This window comes from Nymphaea colorata, chromosome 1, assembly GCF_008831285.2.
Source record: "Nymphaea colorata isolate Beijing-Zhang1983 chromosome 1, ASM883128v2, whole genome shotgun sequence".
Lineage (NCBI taxonomy): Eukaryota > Viridiplantae > Streptophyta > Magnoliopsida > Nymphaeales > Nymphaeaceae > Nymphaea > Nymphaea colorata.
This window is the reverse complement of record NC_045138.2, coordinates 37,026,486-37,049,699: the sequence shown is the minus strand read 5'-3', so window position 1 is coordinate 37,049,699 and position 23,214 is coordinate 37,026,486. Positions and strand designations below refer to the sequence as shown.

The following is a 23,214-nucleotide window of genomic DNA, read 5'->3' as shown; positions in this document are numbered from 1 at the left end:
AATGTTGTTAATACAACAGAATTTGAACGCCCTTTCTTCCAATGAATAGGCACGGTTCCATAAAAAAAACCATTTTTACTATTTTAAATGAGCGGGAGGATTCTAAGCCGCTGCATAGAAACCAACATTTGAACATTCGAAATCTGGGTTTGTTTAGATAGTTGTTTTTTCTGGTCCTATAATCATGGAAGCCACTTTTTCGTGACCTCTTACAACCATGTATGTCATGCATGACACTTGAGTTGAATGATGAATTTTATGTTTATCCAAGCCCCGAGACAAGGTAAAACCTTAAAAACATAAAGGTATGGTACGTTATCTTCAGAGTGCAGGGTTACGCTGGTATTTCTTTGATTTCTCGTTACGCTCGAGGTTTAAGGCTCCCAATGAAAAGATAGTGTTCTTTCATCTTAGTACCATGTTTCACCCCATGGAGCACAGTTTCAATGTGACAATGTATTTATTGACTAGCTTTGCTATTTGAATTGTTACTTCCCAAGTTATTCTAAGCGGTATTTGGTTGCCCTTGATCTAGTTCAGTCTTAAGATATTTTATAATATGAGATGCATAAACTTAAGATTAGTATCTATTATGCGATCTTAGGCCATAGTTATTTTAAATGCAAAAAGTAAAATAATGAGCTCACTTTAATGAAAGGAACATAAAAGTTACATGTAGAGATGGGCTACTGAGAATCGAAGAAATGAGAACATGAGGAGTGATTATTTTCAGAAAAGGTTGATTCTTATGAAAAATACTTTAGAGCCAAAAATGCAAACCAAATACCAAATGCGAAACGCCGAGACCGTACTCGACCCTTTACAGCCATTCACGAGAATAGCGACGGGAAAAGATTCGGTTCCATCTCATATAAATATACAACAAATGTTTTGTGTGTCTGCTCCAGATCCAAAACACCAAGTATTGTCTGCAAGACGGAAATCCCAAAGGCACGATACGAAGGTGGGCTGGTTTTAGCCCTCGTAGGGCACGCGTCGGTACAAGTGAGCAGGCAGCCTGGGCGTGGCCCTCGCCTGCAAGGGCGTAGCCATGAAGCTGACCATGCCCGGGTTCTCGGACAAGTCGATCTCCTCCTCTCTGACCCCTTCCAGCGGCGCCCACTTGAAGTGGTGCAGCAGGTGCCCCAGCATCGACTGCACCAGGAACACGCCCAGCCCCGCGCCCGGGCACACCCGCCGCCCTGCGCCGAACGGCAGCACCCGGAAGTCTTGGCCCTTGATGTTGATGTCCTCCTCCAGGAATCGCTCCGGCCAGAACTCCTCCGCCCGCTTCCAGACCGCCGGGTCCCGGGCGACGGCCCACACGTTCACGTTCACAATCGAGCCCTTGGGCACGTCGTAGCCGCCGAGCTTCACGTTGGCGGTGGCCTTGTGGGGCAGCATCAGCGGCGTGGGCGGGTGCAGGCGCATGGCCTCTTTGACCACACACTGGAGGTAGGGGAGGTCTGGGAAGTCGGTTTCGGACATGACCCTGTCGTGACCGATGACCCGATCCAATTCCTCTTGGACTTTCTCTTGGACCCTGGGGTGCTTTAGGATCTCCGCCATCGCCCACTCCGTGGAGATCACGGTCGTATCCATCCCGGCCGTGATCATGTCCTGCAATTCAGACCTTGTATTAGTTCCAGGATCCAATTGAGCCTTGGATCTTAAATCATGTGAGCCTTGGATCTTAAATCATGTGAGCCTTGGATCTTAAATCATGTAAGTTTGGAAGCTCACCCAAAGGAGGCCGATGATGGTGTCCTCGCTGAGGTCGTACTCCTGCTGGAGGGTGAGGAGGGCGTCGACGAAGTGCTGCTTGGCGCCGCCGGACTTGTTGCGGGCGAGGGTGTGCTCCTCCATGATGGCCCGGGTGAGGCGGTCCCGCCGGTCGCCGTGCTTGGCGATGGCCTCCTCCTCCAGCGGGAAGGCCCAGCGCAGCCAGGGCACGTACTCGCCCCACGGCAGCGACGCCCCGAGCTTCAGCCCGTTGGCGACGATCCCCTTGAACTCCAAGCCCTGCGGGTGCATCTTCCCGTCCGCGTCTATGAACCTCTTCCCGAACACCAGCCTCGTCGTGTTGTTGAACGCCACCGCCCCCAAGTGGGTCCTCAACACCATCCCCTTCTTCTCTGAAAGCCACCATTGTTCGACTATTGGTCAATCAATCTCCTCCAAATTAAATTAAATTAAATAGAATCGTTTGTTTAAAAAACAAGTATTAAATGAATCTTAAAAATAAAATATAGATTCTTTACTTATCCTACATTTGTTTTGGTGAGACTATATTTTAATCAGCCCGTTCCTAATTCCAACTGCTGCAATAATAATAATATTAAGCTTTAACCAATCTTCGCTCCACCAACCACATATGCGTCTTATAATTTTCATGTCTTTTTGGTGGAGAGGGTTTGTCCATGATAACGACTCTTCTCCTACCGTAGTCCATTAAAGCCACACCTACTCCGACTTACCGAAACCACCAAAGTTAGATTCTTCTTTTTAAGGAGATTAATGAGACAATAGCAATGAATTACTATCCCTCTTTTGTTTGTCCTTTTCTGATGGCACCAGAACTCTCCAGGGCCACGGCCATTCAGTGCTCCTTCCTTTAAAATTAACTAAAAACTTGACGGAGTCCGGACCGTGTTGCTTAAGTTTTTACATCAGAGCTTTCCCTTTGTTAAGGGAAAAAAAAAAACACGACCTACTGGTCCGATTCAAAGTCAGACTGGGGCGCGCCCGGACTCGGTCCGCAACCTTATTTGGTAGCCCGAGCCCGGCCGAGCCTACTTTACCTATATAAATCAAACACGATATATCACTGAAAAAGAGGCAAAAGCTTCAAGAACTGGAAAAAATACCTTGATCTGTGCAGTCTTTAAAGACACACTCAATCATGGCAGTAACTTCATCCTCTCTGATGGGTCTGAGGGCCTCAAGCCTCTTTGGGGAGAACAGTTCCAAGGTGCAAACCTTCCTCACCTTGACATAGTGAGGCCCATAGTCAGCCCAGATAAGGTCCTTGCCGTCCCGGCTGAACCTAGCTGCGGACCTGGTCCTGTGCCTGTCTGCAAGGTGCTGATCGTTGTCCTTGAGCACCTCCTTCGCCAGCTCGGAGTTCGAGACGATCACGTTGAGCGTCGAGCCGAACCAGACCGACATGATCGGCCCGTAGGTCTGCGCCCACTCGGCGAAGCACCTGAACCTGATGGGCTTGATGCTGAATAGGTTGCCCACTATTGGCCATGGCCTGGGTCCAGGAGGCAGCTTGTACCTAAGACTTTGGAGGAATTTGACAGATATGATGGAGAGGAGAAGAACAAGGAAGATGGTGGAGAGTGGGAGAGGGAGATCCATGTTGGGTGGAAGAGAAGGAAGAAGGAAAGTTTTTATGCTGAGGAAACATTGGAGACTCTCATCTTATATATAACACAAGGTTGGGAAAGAAGTAGGTAGGTAGGAGTTTGTGGGCACCTTATTTTAAGCACAAGTGCGCAATTACAAAATTGGCCATGGAGGGACCCAAGGTTCTCATCATACCTGCCTGCTGTATACTTTTGAATACTTCAAGCCACCTCATAATTATATCACTGGGCACTTCATAATTAGGGAAGTAGGCAGTAAAGTTCTACATATATTTTTTCTAAAGAAAAAAAAGTGCTTTATATTTTTTTTATATATATTTTGGAAGGAAAAACCACATACATTTTAAAATTTGGAAAACGTAGTTGTTCATAAGACAAGGGCGATATGGTAGAATTTTCTAATACCCAGGGCCTTTGGCGTCCGTTAACAAGGGCAGGAGAGCAGGAAGAGTGAAGAAAGTTGGTGCACGTAGTTACATGGGCTGTGATGGTCTGAGCCCCTGGTTTCTCGTTTCCCCCTTTTTTCTTTTAAAAGAAAAAGATATAGGATGCAGAGAAGCGAACTACGTTCAAGTCAATTAATAAGTGGACTAAAACGAGTTTGGTCAGCAGTTTCCCTCCCTCAAATTTCTCACATGGAGTATTTCTTTTAATAATTGTTGGATTTTTGTAGTTGTTTATTCGATTTGTGCAAGAGGCTAAATATTTAAATCAATTTTAACCGGTCCAAATCAATGGAAAAATGTAACAAATATGCCGATTCGTGCATCGATTCCTTCTTTCCTTTTAATTTAGTAGGGTTTTGTTTCGAGACTTTTTTTGATGTGATGCTTTTCCATGGACTTAACGGCGTTTGATGGTTTGAAATTTGGATTTTAAAATGAAAATTTCAGAATCATAATTTCTCTTCAAATTGGAATGAAATCAAAGTTTCAGTTTCTTAATTCCAAAAACAAAATACCCCGTTTGTTTGATAATTTTTTTTTTTTTTGAAAAATGAACATTTTGATTCTAAAGTTTCACAATTTTAGATATGTCAAATGCCCCCTTAAGGATGTAATCCAATTGAAGTCGGATTTTATGTAATTTGATTTTTTACTCAAATTCAAACCTTAGTTTAAAAACTCAATTTTAATCCGACTTGCTTAAGGTCTACCATTTGCATGTAACTGCGTGGTATGTAGCTGAGACCCGAACTTGGTTATGCATTTCTATACTAATTCAAACCCAATTAGAGATCGAATTCACACTGTCTTACTTGATTCGACTAAACGAATTCAAAATTGGACAGGTAATCGGATATGTTCAATCCATCTACATCAGCATATATGTCGTTTTTTGTTTTATCTTCATATTTTTAACTAAGCAGCATATATGTCGTTTTTGTTTTTATCTTCATATTTTTAACTAAGCATTTGAAGAAAGAAAGGCAAAATGAAAAACTTATTTATTTGATCAACGTGGGATAAAGTATCTCATCAAATGTGATTCTGATAGAGTCAATCGATCTTGGACCCGATGTTTCCGCCCCGAACCAATCTATCCCGCTTCATGCCGCATGCGTGCTGGTCGCTACCACTCAAAATTGAACGCTTTTTCGTGGATAAGAGCAAGGGGTCGTTGGTGAGGGTTCCACCAAAGGTCGGGTCCCACCAGGGGTTGGTGGGAGGGAATGGGTCCCACGGGGTTGGTGGGGAAGGTGGTTGAGAAAATAAAAAAAAAAAAGGGGGGGGGAGGAAAAAGAAAGTAGTATTAGTCCGCCATGGCCAAAGTTGGGTGATGATATTGACTTGCCGTATTTTCAACGGCGGTGCTGGTGGGGCTTTTTCTTCGTAAAGGTGCACTATTTTTACTAATTGTTGAATTACAAGCAAATTTATGTGTTTTTGTTGCTCGTTTGATAATAGAGGGAGAAACTTTCTCGGGTGAGTAAGAGGTAAATACATAATAAAGGTAATTTCCAGCATCAATATGTAATAAAACCAAATTATATGGACTCGTCTGCGATTTGGAGTTGGAGCTTCAATACATCACAAGTTGGTAAGGGTTAAATAGGCATGGAAATTGAAGGAAAGCCATTAAATACAAATACACCTCTGTGTTCTTTCCTTTGCCCCTAAATCAATTGAATAAATGTTTCGTTGAAAAAGAAGTTCAAAACTTCCTCACAATACAAAAATAGGTAGGTGAGAAAGGTGGAAGTTTGAATTTGTTTTTGTGTTTTTTTCCATCTTTATCTTGGGGAGTGTGATTCAACTTTCTCTTTACATTGATAATAGACAGAAATTTTATAAGCCTTCGGTCGAATTGGTTTTTACTCATCATCTGATACAATGGTACCATGTGTCCTTTCAGAGTTATTTGTAAGTAATTTTAAACAATTTAATATAATTAATTTGCATATTTATTTATTTATAAATAAATATAAAATATTTTTGGTTATTCGACTGAATCAGCGAGTCTGCTCATTCATTGAATAGGTAGTTCAAGGCTAGTTAAATTCAAAGACTCACTTCCATAAGATTTGGTGCCCGAAAGGCCCCCATTCCTCCCTTCTCAAGACCAGTTGGTATGACCCAGGTTGACCAACAAGTTTGGAACAATTGCATACAAAAGCTAAGAATTGACTTAATTAAAATTCATGCAATCACATTTGGATTTGAACTCATACTTTTTCTTCCTAATCTTAACTGGGGACATAACATTGAAGATTTATATATGAGGGCGGATGCGAGGTAGGGGCTGCATGGCCATGGTCCCACCTTCGAAAAAAAAAATTACATGTAAAATTTTAAAAAATTTCACTTGTCTTATATAAAAATTTTGAAAAAAATGATATTTGAGCCAATGTCAAAATTTACAAACTTTAATTGAACTCTCTTCATTCAAAAATTTTTAATCCCATCCCTATTTGGTTCGACGCACCAAAGTAAAAAAGATGACAAGCTCATCTCTATTCCAACGGGGAAAGAGGTGCCACCACGCTCCTCATACTTTTGAAAAAAAAAAGTATATTTTGAAAATATTCCTCTTCTAAAAAACCTGATGTTCAGGCACCATCAGAACATGTTATTAAGTTTTTTTTATTTTTAAGCCTTTACTATGATAACGTTCGTTCTTTCGTGGTTCCTGAATTGTTTTCAGTTAAGACATATAAACATATTATCTAATGTATGGCCACCGATTTAGACATATTACTATCTTTAGGACTGCCCCTTATTATCATTTTATTCCAATTAATAAATAATAGCCTCACTTTTGTCTGCCTTTAAGTCCAAAAATTTATTTGGAGAGGCACCTCAACATTTATGGAGGGGCACTTATATATGCATAAAAGGTAAATTTATCAGTACAAAAGTAAAAATTTGAAAAGAAATAAATTTTAAAAAGTTGGTGTGGGCACGTGTGGCTACGCCTCTTCCTATGTTGCCTATGTTTTTAACTTCTGTTGTTTTTTGGATATAGGCTTCTATTTACAATATCCGGTACTGTACATTTTAAAAGTTAGTTAGTAACATTTTAAGATGCAGATTCCTTTGTCCATAAGAGCCAGATCAGATGCTAGCAGATTCAAAATATACAAAGGGGCCGTTTGATACGGTTGGAATAAATTAAATGAAATTTGAGAACTGCATTATCAAATAAATAATTTTGATCCTTAAGTAATAGGATAATCAAAATTCTTGAATTATGATCTAATCTTATGAGGTGAAATAATGATTCCAGAATTATGGAATTTTTTCATCTCTCTTTGGGGCACAAAGCTTGAAAGTTTTAATGTATGAGTTCTAATTTTTTTTTTTTCTTCATGCAAGTCCTTTTTAATTTTATAATTAAAGAATATACAGTCGTTTTCAATTATACTCAGTTTTGATTATATAATTAAAGAATCTATACAATGAAACTCAAAAGGAAATTGAAACCGGAGTGTTCATCCCAATTTCAAGTTGAGGTGAAAATTGATTGTAAAGAATTATACATAAATTTAGATATTTGAAGAAACTGTGTGTTTTCCTAGCAAACTTAAGTGTGTATCTGATTTTTTTTTTATCGACACTGACACTGAATCAGATTACATGTCAAAAAATGGGAATCCGTGATCTAAATTCGATCCGTCCAAAGCGATGGACAGATTTACAAACAATCCGAACCCGGATCCGAACCATTTCAAGAGGGAGCGATCAGCTAACGGGAAACAACCGCCTATTTTCGTCATCACAAACCGTCCTTCTCCCTCCCTCGATTTTGGCGCCACCATTTAAACCGCCCGATGGGTTGCCCCCAATAGAGTCTTGGTCTCGCCATTTTTCACGCGAGCGAAATTTTCACCTTTCCCCTTTTTATCTCGTTGTCGCTCCGGGGAAAAAGGGAGGGAAAAGAGGATTTTCATCTTCCTGCGGAATCCTTCAATAATTCCGTCTCCTCCGTCTCTTTCTGTCACAAGAAAGGAGGAACGAATCCTAGAGAGAATCTGAAGAATGCGTCGCTAGATTTCGGATCGCCATGTCGATCGCGCAGACAAGGCGGCCGCCCGATCCCTCGAAGACGACGTGCGCGTCGCTTCTCGAAGAGTTGCAGGTACCTGCTGCGCGGTCGCCTTCTTTCTTGGCTTCGTCGGTTTCTTGGATGCTCTGTGCCGTTCCTTGTTTATTTATCCCTTGCAATGGACGCGATTGTTTGCTTCATTTCGGGATTTTCCCGCGCGATGTCTCTAAGTGCTTGTCCTGGTTCGGTGGCTAATGGATAGATTGCTGAATGTAGGTTCGGTTGATGGTATAATATGTCAGATTTTACTTTGCTGGAGTTTGTGACGGTCTCTCCGTGTTTGTGAACGCTTGCCTGTCTTCATTCATGTAGACGTGCGCCTGCATGTCTGGTTGTTTCTTTTTCTTGCTGTTTGTGCGCGCGTATGTCGCTTGTAGTGACACTCATTAAGACTTATACATGTATATGTAAAGAATTGCTTGTGCGCATGTACAGGTCGATGCATATCTCAAATAACTATGAGATAAACCATATCCGTCAAGTTTGTCGAAGCCACATGACGTGTTAGGTTCCTTTCCTTGCGTTTATCCTTTAAGATATTTCTTTTGAATTAGTGTTTGTCTTTATTGTGTGAATGCTGGTTAGGTTTTTCTATCTGCAGCAAAGCCTGCAATGTATTCACAATTCAGATCATGTTTCTGTTGGCAAGATAACAGGAACGGGTGCGCATCATGAAGGTCAAGACTAAAGGGTATACTAGAACCTACCTGTCTTGGCTATATACCAGCTTTATGTTTACCCGAGCGGGATCCTGGTTCTAAATAAGATTGTAATCTTGATTGATGCTTCGTTTGGTGTAATTGAATGATTTTTATTGACTCGCAGCAGTTCAATGAAGCGTGTTTGTACTGCCGTTATTTTTGTTGGAACATTTATGAGCTGTTGTTGGTGATGCTTGTAGAGAATATGGGATGAAATTGGTGAGAATGATGTTGAAAGAGATAAGATGTTGCTGCAATTGGAACAAGAATGCTTGGATGTATACAGAAGGAAGGTTGACCAGGCAAGCAAGTACAAAGTAAAGCTGCACCAAGAACTGGCAGATGCAGAGAAAGAAGCCATTGACATTATTTCTGCGCTTGGAGATCCACATTCATTTACTCGGGTGTGTGGTACATTCCTTGCAACTGATTGGCTCTAATCCTGGACTAATGTTTTTCTTAATCCAAAACACAGCGTAATGAAGAGATCTAGTGTATATAACATTGGTGAACATGTGGGTGCCATTCTATGATTTGGATTGACGTCGCTTATGGGATAGCCCTTAGAATACTATCCAACAGCAGTGCAGTACTTCCTAGTCGTGCATCCTGAAAGAAAGCACCTTTTTGTCTTGCTTATGCAATGAAAGTGGCACGTCTTTAAATAATTTGTGAATTACGTTTCTTCTTTAGATTCTAGTTCTTTTGGTTCACATACCATAATTTGGTTGTAGATGCATTCTTCAATATGATTAAGATTCAGAAAATGAAGAAGCATCTTACTTGGATAAATTTGAAAAGTTGGAGGAAACTGTTTTGTTGCTTGTTAGTTATCTTATTCCTCCTGGATTGCACATTGTCTAAATGTTCGTTATCTTCTTTATCTTATTTCATTTTTCTCTTTTGCACTAATGTGTTATTTTATCTCTTGGCACCTGGTGGATTCAGAAATACAGTTTGCTTTCTGGTATCATGTTTTATTAATATTTCTAAGTGGAAACTGAATGTAAGCATGGACATCCTTTTATTTTCCATCTACGTTTCTATGTTCTGATTTTATTTCTGTTTGTTAAGTTGGACAAACCAAAGGGCTCATTAAAGGAGCAAATGTCAGCTATAGATCCTCTTCTCAAGGACCTTAGGCACAAGAAAGAAGAAAGAGCCAAGGAATTCTCTGAGGTTCAAGTCCAGATTATCTCCATTTGTGGAGAAATATCTGGCAATGTTCAACTCAGTAAATCTGCAACATCAACCCGATTCGATGAAAGGGACTTGACTTGGAAGAGGCTTGCAGAACTAAAGGCAAAACATGAGGAGCTTAGAAAAGATAAGGTATGAAATGAAAAAACGCATGTGTATGCTTCCTGCCTTGGAAGGGCTTCTTGCAAGTTTTCCTACTACTGTCTCTGGTGCGAATTGAGCCTGTGTTTAAGTGCCTCTGGATTTCGATTTTCATGCTCGCATTTGCGTGCACATACACATAGAGTGAATAGATTAAGTAGCTAGATATTATTGCTTCATTTTTTTGATCTGGCTTCTTCTACTCTAATAACATTTCTGATCTGTAGCTGTCTTGCTATTAATTGTTTTTATTTTTATTCTGATGAAGTTCTTAAGCTGACTAGGTTTTTTCTAAAGAATACCTCTTTTTTTTTCATGTGATATTTTTTCAGAATGTTCGGCTGCAAAAGCTCAGCAATTATCTTCGTCTCATACATGAGCTATCAGCTGTGATGTCCCTGGATTTCTTAAAGATAATAACTGAGGTTCATCCTAGTTTGGGAGATTCCACAAATAGCCAACCAAAGAGCATTAGCAATGAAACTCTTGCCCGGTTAGCTGGGTCTGCACATTCACTAACTCAGTTGAAGCAAGAGAGATTGCAAAAGGTGTTATTGTCTGTTTCCTTTTTCTGTTTCCACTTATACTGTGATAAACCAAATCATAGTTGTTGGACGCTTTAGATGTAGTTCAATATCTCAATATGCTACTCGAAAAAGATTTTATCATTTGTTTCATTTTTTTCTTCTAGAGCATCCAAAAGTGTATGTTAGGAAATTAATCTTCTAAGTCTAAGTTAAGGACATGCCACCAGCAACCATAGTTCCAGAGGTTGAAAGGCAAAAGTTTCAGAGAAGCAAATCATCTGATGCTTACAGGTCCAGTTCATTATTCATTTGCCTTAGACATTTTAGATTAGCATATGTAAGCTTGATTAAAGAAACACTGTTAAAATGAATTCTTACTGCTGCTTGAAAGTTGAAACGAGTTACACATGCTTGTCATTTTTCAATCAAGTGCTGCATTATTTCAACTGACATTTGTGTCATCTCATGATTTATTCTTAACTCTTAAGTCTTTTTCTCTCTTTCGATTATATGATCTTGTGGTAGAGACCACTTGCTCATATTGCTCATTTTGTAGAATAAAATAGTTCACCACTTGTTACAGAATTATTTTCCTAGTCTTGTTACATATAGCATAAAAGACTCATTTATACTGCACGGTGCATAGTAGTTAATGTCATAGATAGAATAGGTTAAAACCTTGTATTTTTTATCTACCTATAAGTTTCTCCATAAGCAGGTTATTCATATTATCAGCTCATGTGAATCTGGCTGGAGAAAGATGATTTGGAGATTGGGTATGATTGGTCCTTTCTTTTCCAGTCTTCTTCTAGGAAGGAGATGTTTTTGCTGGCCCCTTTTTTCTCCCTTCTTTTACAAAACCTAATCCATCTATTTCCAAATTCTCAACTATTGGAGGGACCACAAGTTCTGATGATTTTTGTTGCAACTTTGGTCCATGTGGGTTATTTTCTTTTCAATATGTGTTTTGGAACAATCGTCACAGACAGCCATATGGCTCTATGCCTGAGCGTGTATCTAGCTGCATGTTATTTATGCATGCTAACTTTTTCAGGTGACTGCATGAGATGTTGTCCCATTAGTATTTAATGACACGTTTAGGACTTGCATTTTTCTCTAGTTATAGTTCCATTTTTTCTTTTCAACATTGTTTGGGTTATTGCTTTGTAGATGTGATTTGCTACTGTGGCAGTTATTCAAAAGAAAAGGTTCCTGTTTGTAGCTGTCAGGTTGTCATTGCATGTTGGCATTCCAAATACTTTCCTTCATTTAGATGCAGCAACATGCATTTGTGTCCATGTGCTCTGATGAACATATAAGTTGTACTTGTGCTGTCTTTGTCATCCCAAAAAGAAAAAGGAATATGTGTCATGTACTCACAGAGAATAAACCTCTTAGCAAATGGCAATTATTTGTTCGATATTTCCTTAATGAGCTTGTAGCAGCATAATATTTATCACATAATTTTTTGGTCTACGTTTTCCAGCTTTAGAACATCTGACTATCCTCATGTGTTTTGTTCTCTTTGAAGCTTCAAGATCTTGGAAGTACATTAGTGGAGCTATGGAATCTTATGGATATTCCTAAGGAAGAAAGGAAGCGTTTTGATAATGTGGCTCGCTTGATTTCTGCTTCAGTTGATGAGGTTGTTGACAGGGGAGTCCTTGCTATTGAATCCATTGAGCAGGTGTTTTGAATGTTTTCTTCTTGTGGTTTGATTACCTGATTGCTACTATCTTACTTGATAAGTGGATATAATTTTTTTTATTAGGATATACATAATATGGGGTTTGTTGTCATTAGGTGGAGGTTGAAGTTGAGAGGTTAGACAATCTGAAAGCTAGCAAGATGAAAGAGCTGATTTTGAAGAAGCAAGATGAGCTGGAACAAGTTTACAAAAATGCTCACATGGATGTTGATACTGAATCTGCAAGGCAGATTCTTATCAGCATAATTGATTCAGGTTCATGAGATTTCTCTTCGGATATTCTGTTTCACACTTTGTGTGTATTTTAAGGATCACATTAACTTTCCTCTTCCTACAAAATTGCCTCCCCTTGTCTTTATTCGTTAATTCTTTGTTAAATATTTCCTTCATTATTGCCCATAGTTCTTTAGGATCACATTAACTTTCCTCTTCCTACAAAATTGCCTCCCATTGTCTGCATTCTCTAATTTTTTTTGAAGTATTTCCTTCATTATTGCCAGTAGTTTTTTCTGTTCATTTTCATCGATATTTTTTAAGAGAAAAGGTTGAACTGAAATTTATATTTCGTGTGAGATCGTGAAACTTTTCTTGCTAATAAAATGTTCATATTTTTTTTTTTATGATTGTAAGGGTTATAATACATTTGACAGCTTTCATTTTTAGGAAGCGTTAATCTCTCTGAGCTGTTTGTGGGCATGGATGATCAAATTAGAAAAGCTAAAGAGCAGGCAATGAGCAGGAAGGATATTCTAGAAAGATTAGACAAGTGGACATTTGCGTCAGAAGAGGAGAACTGGCTTGAAGATTATGAAAGGGTAAAATCTTTTACTGAAAAATTAAAAGGTTGCTACTTACATATCTGCCTTTATGGCATTACTAATGTTTGGAGATGAAATAATTAAGGGATTACCGTTTGACATGTAGGAAATAAACGTGACTGAGATACATTTTTGCAGTCAGTGTTGTGGTTTTAGTATATCAGGGTTATTAATGACTGTGCTTACATCATGAACATGTGTTAGTCTTTTAGTTGGTTGAGCCCTTATTTGTGTATGTCTTAAATGTACATAAAAGAGTACAAGCATGTAGTTGTGATGCATCATGCATATGAACATGTTCAGCTTTCTTCTTACTTTTGGTGTTTTAATAGTTAATTGTAGTTCTTGGTGTCATAACATTCATAAAATTAATGACGGGTTGTATGTATCTGTGAATGATGCAATTGTTATAGACCTATAATTCCTCCTTTTGTTCTAGAAGTAACAAGTAAAAATCTTCAACAGGATCAAAATCGATACAGTGCTGGTAGGGGTGCACATAAGAATCTCAAACGGGCAGAGAAAGCAAGGATTTTGATCAGCAAAATGCCATGTGAGCAAATTTTCTTAATGTTCTTTTATTTAGCTACTCAGGGCAGTCTATCTTGACCTTATGCTGAATATAGACAATTCTCTTTTTCTCATTCTATGTTATTTTGCGGCTCAAGCTATCTTATAAGGCTACCCTTTCCTTTCACAATCACCAACGCCCAACTGGAAGTGGCCCATCGAAAAGTTTGTGAACTTTTGGTCTGCCTTTCTCTTCTGAAAATGGGCTATTCTATCCATTAGAGTGTGATCCAATACTGCATTCATAAACTATTATCCAACGCAGTGGATTCCAGACTGCTATCTGAGAACAAGGATTTCTTGTAAGATCCAATGATTTGCTGTTGGGTTTGACGTGTATACATTCAAAGCTTCAAAACTTGTATATCAGAATTTCAAGGATATGGCAGGAGGAAATATGCACACACATTCTCTTGCCCCCTTTCTTCTACATAGCCTAATGGGGCACTGTTGACTTAATCATTGTTTTTTCTGCTTCATTTAGCTATGCTGGAGGCACTCAAATCCAAAGTTAATGCATGGGAAAAGGAGAAAGGGGAGATATTTTTGTATGACAAGGTATGTAGGCAACTGATTATAATAATAGTTTGATCTGTGCTAGTAAGATTGAAATCAGTGGCTATAACGAAGAGTAGATCCCAATTGCAATTGTTGTACGTCAAAAGAAAAACTCAAAGCATATTTAGCCAACAACTTTTTACCGTTCTTCTTTCAGTGACTTCACCCATCGTGTTTCACCGTTCAGATTAAGCATAAGACTTTCACACCATATTTCTCGTAGATCTGAAGCCTAAGGACAATGTTTCTAGACGTCTTGACTCGGGAATTCTTGTGTGATGTTTAAAACTCAGGCTCCACTCTCACAAACTCTCGAGGAATTTTCAGCTATCCGTCTGGAACGAGAAGAGGAGAAGCGAAAATCCAGGGTATGATGTTTCTTACTCTGATTTCAAGATTCGGACGTTTCCTTTCTTCTTTCCATTGATAGCACACAGAGCTATGCTTGCAATGCAGCGAACACGAAACGGAGATTGCATAGGCTTTTAACTCCTTAACACGAAATGTAATGCACTGTGGTGTGCCTCTCCCAGGAGCAAAAGAAACAGCAGGAGCAGTTGACAACCGAGCAAGAAATGCTCTTTGGATCAAGACCAAGCCCAATAAGAACTGGTTCGACGAAGAAGACATCGGGCCAGAACTCGACTGGAAACACGCCCTCTGGGACCCAGGTGAATAAGCATTTCCCATCTCGACTTGGGTCAACTAGCAAGGACGGTAAGAAGGAGACACCAAAAAATGGTGCCGAGGGCATACCCATAAACTACGTCGCTCTTCCAAAGGACGACAGCTTAACTCGGAATTCATCGACTCCCACGTCTCCTTGATTTTTTCTGCATTTATATAATTGCTCCCCACTCAATCGAGAGACGAATGGCGGGCAGGTTTCCTCTACCTAGCCTTGCAGGTTCTGAGAGCATGTACATTCTTCATCATAGGCATGAGAAAATAAGTCTCCCTCTCTCTCTCTCTCTCTCTCTCTCTCTCTCTCTCTCTCTCATGCACACACATCATAGACGTGCACTTCATACATGTATCTGCTACTGATGCTTGTGGACTCCATATAGCCATGACGAATCCTTGTATGTAGTTATATCTGGGCGACTACTAGCTTTTGGCGTGTATATCCGATATCTGCACCGATAGGTTTTGACAGTGTTAACGAGCAGGAAGAATGAGTGTCGGAGTGGAAGGTGTGGCTGCTTTTTGCGGGTTTCTTCCCCCTTCGGATAATTAACTGGAGAGTCGTTCCGTTCGCAACCTGATGTAGGTGAAGGTGGCTGGTCATGCACTGCCTGTTACATCTTGATCATATTTGAACCCCTTATCATCCCATTTCCTATGAGCATAAAAATGTTGGCATATGAAATATGAATAAACTTATTTCTGAATATAGTCTATTTCGTTTCCGCTTTTATTGTTTAAAGCTGCGTTTTCTTTTTAAAGGTTTTGTGTTTTTATACTGATATTTCATTCAGTTAATTTCTTATCCCGACCAAAAACAATGGAAATTTCTTTAACCAGATTTTAAGTCTACGTGTTTAGCATGTTCCCTGGTGCTGCTGCTCATGATGTCTACTGAGACAAACCATAATGATCAATCCTCCCCTTTACAAAATGTGTTTCATCTCTCTGTCTCTGTCTCTGTCTCTCTGTCTCTCTGTCTCTCTCTGTCTCTCTCTCTCTCTTTCTATATATATATATATATATATATATATATATATATATATATATATATATATATATATATATATATATATATATCTGTATCTGGTATTCGAGGGTCCATTGAGAAATATCATTTCCACCAGCGTCTAAACGTCACGATGGCCCTTGGGTAACTGCGGGTGGTGGACATCATGAGCAAGCAGAAACGATACAAGCTGAAAATGACGACCAGCTAGTAGAAACTATACTGATGCACATACATCACAAGTAATATATTGTTTGTTTTTATTTGCATGCTAGCTAAAAATGCATAATGGGGCAAGTTGGAATGTTTGGAGTTCCCGTCCCTGGAATGGGAACGCTTATGGAGAGGCAGTCCCTGTGTTTGCAGTGTCCCCACTCTTCTGTGGGGTGCAGTGTTGCCCAAAGGTATGCTGATGGATCCTGGAGTGACTATGCTCTTTCGATTAGAAGGCACTGCGGTTCTACAATTTAAAACAAACACAAAACTTATGAATGTGATTTCACACACAATAGAAGCTAGGGTCCTTTTCTGATATCACACACAATAGTACTTGTTCTTTCTTGATAAACATGATGATGATCTAATCGAAATTGTCCAAACCAACGTACCTTAGGAATCCGATCATATCTCTCTTATTTGAAATCATATCTTGTAAAGCAAGAGTATATTCCCGATCTAGAAGGCCGGTCGATCGAGATGGCACACATCCGCCTCATTTCCTGTGACTCCAGTAAGGTCATTATAATTGGCGCCCAAGCCCATTGTCAAAAGATAATGACGAGAGTAAAGAGCACACAGTTGGAACACTCTCTTTTAAGTAGTGGGTGTGATATCCACTAATCAGGCACAAATTATGGGCTGAAACATAAATAATATCGACATGGGACCCGGGGAGATGAATTCAGTGATGCTTCGATAATTTAATCAAGTTTAAAATTCGTTTATCTACATGGAAATCCATATGGAGAGCATAAAAACTTGACATGACAAGCCTACCTCGATTCCTCACATCTTTAATTCTATGTGCTCAAGCTAGGAGACAATTAAAATCGCACTTTTTTTGTCCTATATCCTAAAGGGTATATATATATATATATATATATATATATATATATATATATATCTCAATTATTCATATCGAAAATGTCAGTAAACATTTATGCCCCATAATCAACAGTAATCCCTTATATAATATATGTATATATATATTAAAAGGCCCTCATCTGAGCAGTCTTTGTGTTTTTAACTTAAAAAATTAAGCACTCAAGATTCCATGTGTGGAACAAGCAAATCAAGCAGCTTTCCACCTTGAATGTAGAACTTTTGGATTAAATATTCTCTGCTTTGCTCGACACGGCGGTTTGACACTGAGATTCCATGTATTTTATAACAGGACTTTATATAAGTCCTTGAATCTTTATGCCTTAATGTCAGCTTCATATCATTGAGCAAATCAACGGTATCAGGTGCTTGAACTCAATTTTATTTTGTTACATGCACCGTAGCAAATATGTGAGCTTCTACTTATGACGTTGGTGGCGTAGTGTGCTGGATTAGCAATACAATAAAGGAAACAAGTCTGGTGAGGGGAGCCCAATTGCATTGTGAAATCATGCATATGACCAAGCACACTAAAGCAACAACTCGCACCTGGATTTGCATTCCTGCTCTCTCTCTCTCTCTCTCTCTTATAAAACCATAGGCAAATGAAAAAGGATCATGCTTCATTGGGGAAATAATAAAAAAGAGAAGGTATTCTTTCGCTCCATGGCATGAGTAGCCAAAGTTGATTTACAGGTATGCTTTAGAGTAGTTTTGATTCGGAACGCTACTCTGTCTGTTTCCTTCTCGAAGTACGGTCCCACTTAGATTATGGCGAGAATGTTCATCACATGGCTTTCTGTGTTTATCTAGGCAGGGATGTAAACATTTTGGATATGGGTTGGTTCCAGCTTTTGCCAAATTTGACTTAATCAGATTCTATGTAATCTGATTCGTTTTTTTTTTTTTTGGTTTTTTTTTTGAAAAAAACTGAATTTGGAACTGGCAAGCATATGAAGGGACATTCATATGCAATCGAGTCAGATCTGTAGCAAGATCCAAATTTCTTTACCAGATTCGATTAAATGGGTCTAAAAGCTGACCGATAATTAGATGTATCTGATCCATGCATGCATCTAAATTTAGGAATACATGGTAGCTCATTGAGAGCCATTAAGGCATTCTACCTGCGCTACCCAGATTAGAGGGAGTGGTATAAGAGCCATCTTATAATAATCCTTCAGCAGTTCTCGACCCTTTGAGGTTGGCGAGTTTCGTAGAGGAGGACGGTAGATATGATGGTGGTCAATCTACCGTGTTGTTTTTGTTTTGCTCTTTTATGGCTTGGTGGTATGGGTTTTAACAGCAGCCATGGCCTTCGATGATAGGTGAGAACAACCCGGTCCTGTGGGCCAGGTTTTCCTGTATATAATTTTTTGATGTAGATGTCATTTTGGTTTAATAAATGATAGGGAACCTATCTTCTAGCAGCCTTTCATTGGGATTCTACTCACGCTACCTGGGAATGTACAATGCTCGAATTACTACTTGAAATGCCTCAACCACCAAAGTCACATAAAGATAAAACACTCCACCATCACAATCTAAATGCCCTAAAAAATAATATTTGGAGGAATCAACGTTTTATTGATAAGATACCATTTAAGCACTATACCTTTTATCTATTTGGAGTTTAACGGCGTTTGCTTTCCCTTTTTTTCTTGGACGCCACATTGTTGTTGAGTTTTTTTTATAGAAAGTGGCCGTCAGAGTTGGGCTAGCGCTTTCCAATCAATAGAAAAACCATCAAGAGGGACGTGTAGCACAGGGAAGTCTCGTTTATTGAACCTGCTTCCGAAGGTTCTAGTTCTAATGCAAAACAATGAACTTGATCTTCAAATAACTTACTCTGCTTTTGACAAATATCAGACAAGCAACTTAGAAAGAGCTGTCATATGAGAAGAGTTTCATTTACTTATTGTCTTTTTAAACTAAAAAAAAAAAGCTTTAGAAGGGCATTAATTTCACTGTGTGTAATAGTGTTCGCCTTTACAGAATCATACTTATCTTTTGAAGGAACAGAAGATTGGTGCACTCTCACATTCGAAGCTTCTGCATTAAGCTGCTTGAATTAAACATAAAAAAGTGTCAAAGTGAGACAAGTATGAAATTTTCTAGTATTACTAAAACTTAGGTGATTTTCTTGTGATAATCACCAAAAGGTTGGTGAGTTTTTGCGCTTTTACTGGACTTGTCGTCCATAAATATATATGATCAGGTTTACTTTTCAAATATGGAAGTCTTTCACTGGAAAACAGAGTCATCCATCCACTTACAGCGCTGAATTACTGAAACATGGTGTTCTTTAACCGTGACATAATTAATAAAATTGAACATTTTACAACATGCCAAGAAGATACATTTTTAATAATAAAAAATAAATTTGTATTCAATAAAAACATTTACAAGTGTGAAGAAAAGCTCTCGAGCCGATCCTCGTACGTGCTAGTATTTTTTTTTTTTTGGTGATTTATTCTAAAATATCTTGATATTTTGCTTAGTTAAAGCCAAAACTGAAAGGTTGGTATATACAATTGAGAAAAAGAAGAGTTCAGATTGGATTTAGAGTTTTCAACTTGACGCCTTTCTCAATCTTCTCTTTTACAGTTTGTTCACCAATCCGAAAAGCATATTAATGTTCTTGTTGAATAATTTATCAGGAAAATAACAGTAAAACCTAACGTTACGTAAAAGCCGCTCGACCGTAATGTGTACTCTCCTTTTTTATTTGGTGCATATTTGCTTTATTATAAGTAAAGTGAGGCCAATGCCAATGTGCACTCAAATTTTTTATTGAAATTCTCCAACTTTATAACAGTTTTTATGTAAAAGTAGACTATTGTACAAGCATTTATCAAATACGTTATACATGCTCATGATAATCATGTGAACGTGCTCTTATATGATGGTAAAAGATCAGGACAGGGAAGGAATATCACATTACGTAAGCAAGCAATAATGTTTGGATAGTCGGATGTGAGAAAATGATACGTTGGTTATTGCATGAGAATATGTTCCCTTTTAGTAGTGACTGCTTGCTGTTAGGCTTGGATTCTTCGGTTTTCTCTCAGATTCTTCTTTTTCTCCGCACTCATTTTAACCTTGTTTGTTAGTTAGGGTTAAGAGCAAGAACTTGGAATCAGATGCCAGAGGAGAGGAGAGACTTGGGAGGATTCGAATCCAGCGTCGTGTTCTAAAATTGAACCAGAAATGGTCAACCACTAGGCTCAGCGCCGATGCCAATGAAACACTTGATACCGCCACTAGAATGAACAGAAATCGAACAAAGCAAAAGCAAATTGGAAGAGTATCATGCGGTTGCGGTTGTGTGAGAGCCCAAGTCCCCCTTATCCTCCTAAGGTAAAGGTATAAGGATATGTAGGTGATTAAGTAAAACTCTCAATGTATGTTAGCTAGTACACTAGTCTTATCTCATCAAAGGACGGGTTGACGCCCATCCCACTTGGCCAATGACTATTCTGTCTAATCCATTTTTCTAGCAATGGAAGGTGGTTATGTGTGCCGAGGTGCACTATGCACAGTCCCGATGCATGACAAGTGTACCATTGGTCCACGGGCATGTACTATGCACATGGGTTGTGCATATAACCCGTTTGACTAGCTACTGGCAGGTGCACCAAACCCATTCCGTGTGAAGAAAAAGAAAATTCGATTTACCAAGTGCTCATGCAAAATGATTCAAAGAGTTGTTTTCATAGTTTTCTCAGTCAGAATATGGCAGGATAGTACAAGAGACTAGAACCCCAGGGGTTGAATAAAAAGACAAAACAGAGGGGGAAGAAGAGGCCCTTCTAAGGGAAGGAAGGTAGTAGTATAGACAACCCTTCTTTTTTTTCTCTCTCTCTTTCATTCTCCAAGTACTAGCAAAAGGAACGAGGTCGAATAACTAAGCATTCGGCGCTTGCGTTGGCTTGATGGGAGTCTGTGGCATTGAGAGGATTAAGGAGCTCTCAAAGGAGGACAACTTTGCTGCATTTGCCTTCTCTAGGTCCACATCAATCATAGAGATGTCTTCAATCTGCCCTATTTCTTCAGTATCCTTTGCTGGAACCGGCAATGCTGCTGGCGTGTTCGCTGCTGCTAGTTTGGCTGCTTTGGTGTCTTTGTATTTACCCCACAAGACTGAGTACAGGCCTGCCACGATTAATATGGCTCCGATAATACTGAAACCACGTACAGATTTTAAATGTGAGAAACACCGAGTTTAAGTTGAGTATATTTAGATAGATACACGCAGAATAGCACCTGATACCAAGGGTTGAGTTGAGTTGAGTTCTGAATAGCATTTGATACGAAGAAAATGCTTTAAAAGGTGTGGTTCATAGGGTTTTAAGAATGCAGCTCCTTGAACAACAAGGAATCAGAAGACTGAGTTTTGGTTATTCGAAATTGGCGAGTTGTAAATTTTTCTGTCGAAGACTCTAAAAAGCATTTGGTGTTGGTAACAGACTAAACGTCATCCAAACCGGAAATAATAAATTTGGAGTTCGAGGATTTTGTTTGAAACAAGTTGTATAGATTAAAAGGCTACATATTTAACCAGATGAAGTAAAAACAGAGTATGAAGACAATAGAATATGAAATTACCCTCCAAGATAAATGACTTCGTGCAAGATGAAAGATCCCATGATAGCAACGATGATCATCATAAGGGGGCTGAAGGCAGTTGCAAAAACTGGGCCCTTTTTCTCCATAACTAGCCCTTGAACATAATATGCCACTCCAGAGGCAATTATTCCAGCATAGGCTGCAGCCAGGAGGTTCATGTCAAAACCTATTTTCCACACTGATGGGGAGTGTTCTGCAACAAAAGTGACTGCCATGGACTGCAGGGTTCCCATAAAGCATATCAAGGTTGTGAGAGAAAGCTGAGCAGTGTAGGTCTTCATTGCTATTGCCTGCCACCCATAAAAAACAAGAAATAGAAAGTAAATAACATGAATCAATTGTCTCACATGCTGCATATCTCAGAACAAGAATCATGGCAAGCGATCTGTCAAAAGGACTAATAATCTGAAACTCGTCTTGTCTCATTACTAGTTTTTCTCAACCTGGTACTATGAACATGAGAGGAAATATAGTTATGGAAAATTGTTTTTATCCATTTGGTGGATGTGGGCTGTGAGACAAAAAGAGTGTTTCTTTAGCTCTTTTTACCTGTAATATGAAGAAGGCTGCCCAAGCAAGACATGCAATGATGAGGAAAACTGAACCCTTGAACCAATCTTTGGCTGCTGCTGCTGCTGCAGCGTTGGCTACTTCTGCGGTCTGAGCATCTGCATGCTTATTCCACACCATCTCAACAACAGGTCCTTTATACAAGGTCATCAACATAGCCCCTGCTACTGTCACCAGAGTCCCCACTATTTTCGCTTGGCTCCTGACCTTTTTCAGGTGTACTTTCTCCATTCTAGCAATAAAAGTTAGATGGAGCTGTCACTTTCTCACTCTAAAATGGCACTTTCCCTATCTTTCAATATATATAAATATGTATGTTTATTACATACACTACATATATAAATACGTAACTATGTATTGTATAGTGCATATTTGTCGATCAATGTTCTACCTGCAGAGGATGGCCATGACAAAAGTAAGTGCAGGAAGAATATTGCTCATGGCACAGGAGAAGGTAGGGGAAGTAAACTTTAGTCCCGCATAATAGAAATTCTGATCGATAACAGGCCTGCCAAAACCCAAGAAACTGCTGTTAGACATCCCTGCAAAATTTTCTTAGCATGGTACACACATACAACCAAGGATGAGAACTAGTCTCTCATGATGCTCACCCCAGGGCGCCCAGCACAAATATGAGCATGAAATTTCTGAGCGTCATCTTTGGCCTGACTTTCCTGCATGAACATGCAAAGCGAGTTGTACGATAAGCTAACGTCGAATTTCCGGTCGCCTGAACTTTAGCACTTCTTGGAAAACGGCGTACCTTTCGACAAAGAAGGCAAAAGGAGCCATGACAGCAGTTGCGAAGGCGTGGCGGTATACCACTAGCACGTAGTGGCTCATTCCCCTGTTCAGGGAGACTTTGGTGATGATGTTCATGCCTGCATAGCCAAATTGAAGTGAGATCATTGCAACATAGGGCTTGCTCTTCTGCAATATACTCGAGCAACCGCTTCTTCCTTCCATTTTTATGTGGAAGTGTCCTGCTCGAAGCAGAAGGCTCACAGGCACACAGTGAGCTACAAAGAGGCTGAAGGGAGCACCCAGGAAGTGTTTCTCAAGTGCATCCCTGAGTAGTGAAG

General features: G+C 39.4%; 3 protein-coding genes across 7 annotated transcripts; 1 reads left to right on the top strand and 2 right to left on the bottom strand.

Annotated features, from left to right (window-relative positions):
• Window positions 1–630: 630 nt before the first annotated feature.
• Window positions 631–3,417, bottom strand: LOC116245980 (p-coumarate 3-hydroxylase). The gene is made up of 3 exons (XM_031617638.2): window positions 2,868–3,417; window positions 1,744–2,135; window positions 631–1,620 (listed from the first exon to the last, which is right to left on the bottom strand). Exons 1-3 carry the CDS (start codon window positions 3,361–3,363, stop codon window positions 976–978), a joined length of 1,533 nt encoding a protein of 510 aa, XP_031473498.1. The 5' UTR covers window positions 3,364–3,417; the 3' UTR covers window positions 631–975.
• Window positions 3,418–7,677: 4,260 nt separating this feature from the next.
• LOC116252354 (65-kDa microtubule-associated protein 1-like) lies at window positions 7,678–15,232 on the top strand. 5 transcript variants are annotated; one of them, XM_050076978.1, is made up of 12 exons: window positions 8,190–8,419; window positions 8,518–8,607; window positions 8,818–9,021; window positions 9,692–9,949; window positions 10,291–10,506; window positions 12,017–12,172; window positions 12,289–12,448; window positions 12,857–13,008; window positions 13,477–13,564; window positions 14,066–14,139; window positions 14,433–14,507; window positions 14,673–15,232. In XM_050076978.1, the coding sequence occupies exons 3-12, from the start codon at window positions 8,863–8,865 to the stop codon at window positions 14,964–14,966; spliced, it is 1,632 nt and encodes a 543-aa protein (XP_049932935.1). In that variant the 5' UTR covers window positions 8,190–8,419; window positions 8,518–8,607; window positions 8,818–8,862; the 3' UTR covers window positions 14,967–15,232. The 5 variants fall into 5 exon arrangements, with proteins under 5 accessions (XP_031482414.1, XP_049932937.1, XP_049932934.1 ...); XM_031626554.2 differs by lacking the exons at window positions 8,190–8,419; window positions 8,518–8,607 and adding an exon at window positions 7,678–7,949; XM_050076980.1 differs by lacking the exons at window positions 8,190–8,419; window positions 8,518–8,607 and adding an exon at window positions 7,678–7,949 and having other exon boundaries at window positions 14,596–14,734.
• A 5,396-nt stretch (window positions 15,233–20,628) lies between these two features.
• On the bottom strand, window positions 20,629–23,214 carry LOC116251365 (WAT1-related protein At5g07050-like). Its single transcript, XM_031625630.1, has 6 exons — window positions 22,896–23,214; window positions 22,744–22,806; window positions 22,524–22,640; window positions 22,112–22,364; window positions 21,542–21,852; window positions 20,629–21,117 (listed from the first exon to the last, which is right to left on the bottom strand). The coding sequence occupies exons 1-6, from the start codon at window positions 23,096–23,098 to the stop codon at window positions 20,841–20,843; spliced, it is 1,224 nt and encodes a 407-aa protein (XP_031481490.1). The 5' UTR covers window positions 23,099–23,214; the 3' UTR covers window positions 20,629–20,840.

Coding starts and splice junctions, on each gene's coding strand:
- LOC116251365 (XM_031625630.1), bottom strand. CDS start 23,098: ATGGAAGGAAGAAGCGGTTGCTCGAGTATATTGCAGAAGAGCAAGCCC. Junction 22,365..22,523: donor GTCATGGCCATCCTCTGCAG/GTAGAACATTGA, acceptor TTTTATTGCTAG/AATGGAGAAAGTACACCTGA. Junction 21,853..22,111: donor CAGCCTTCTTCATATTACAG/GTAAAAAGAGCT, acceptor TATGGGTGGCAG/GCAATAGCAATGAAGACCTA.
- LOC116252354 (XM_031626554.2), top strand. CDS start 7,875: ATGTCGATCGCGCAGACAAGGCGGCCGCCCGATCCCTCGAAGACGACG. Junction 9,950..10,290: donor AGGAGCTTAGAAAAGATAAG/GTATGAAATGAA, acceptor ATATTTTTTCAG/AATGTTCGGCTGCAAAAGCT. Junction 13,565..14,065: donor TTTGATCAGCAAAATGCCAT/GTGAGCAAATTT, acceptor TGCTTCATTTAG/CTATGCTGGAGGCACTCAAA.
- LOC116245980 (XM_031617638.2), bottom strand. CDS start 3,363: ATGGATCTCCCTCTCCCACTCTCCACCATCTTCCTTGTTCTTCTCCTC. Junction 2,136..2,867: donor TAAAGACTGCACAGATCAAG/GTATTTTTTCCA, acceptor GGTGGCTTTCAG/AGAAGAAGGGGATGGTGTTG. Junction 1,621..1,743: donor CCATCATCGGCCTCCTTTGG/GTGAGCTTCCAA, acceptor TCTGAATTGCAG/GACATGATCACGGCCGGGAT.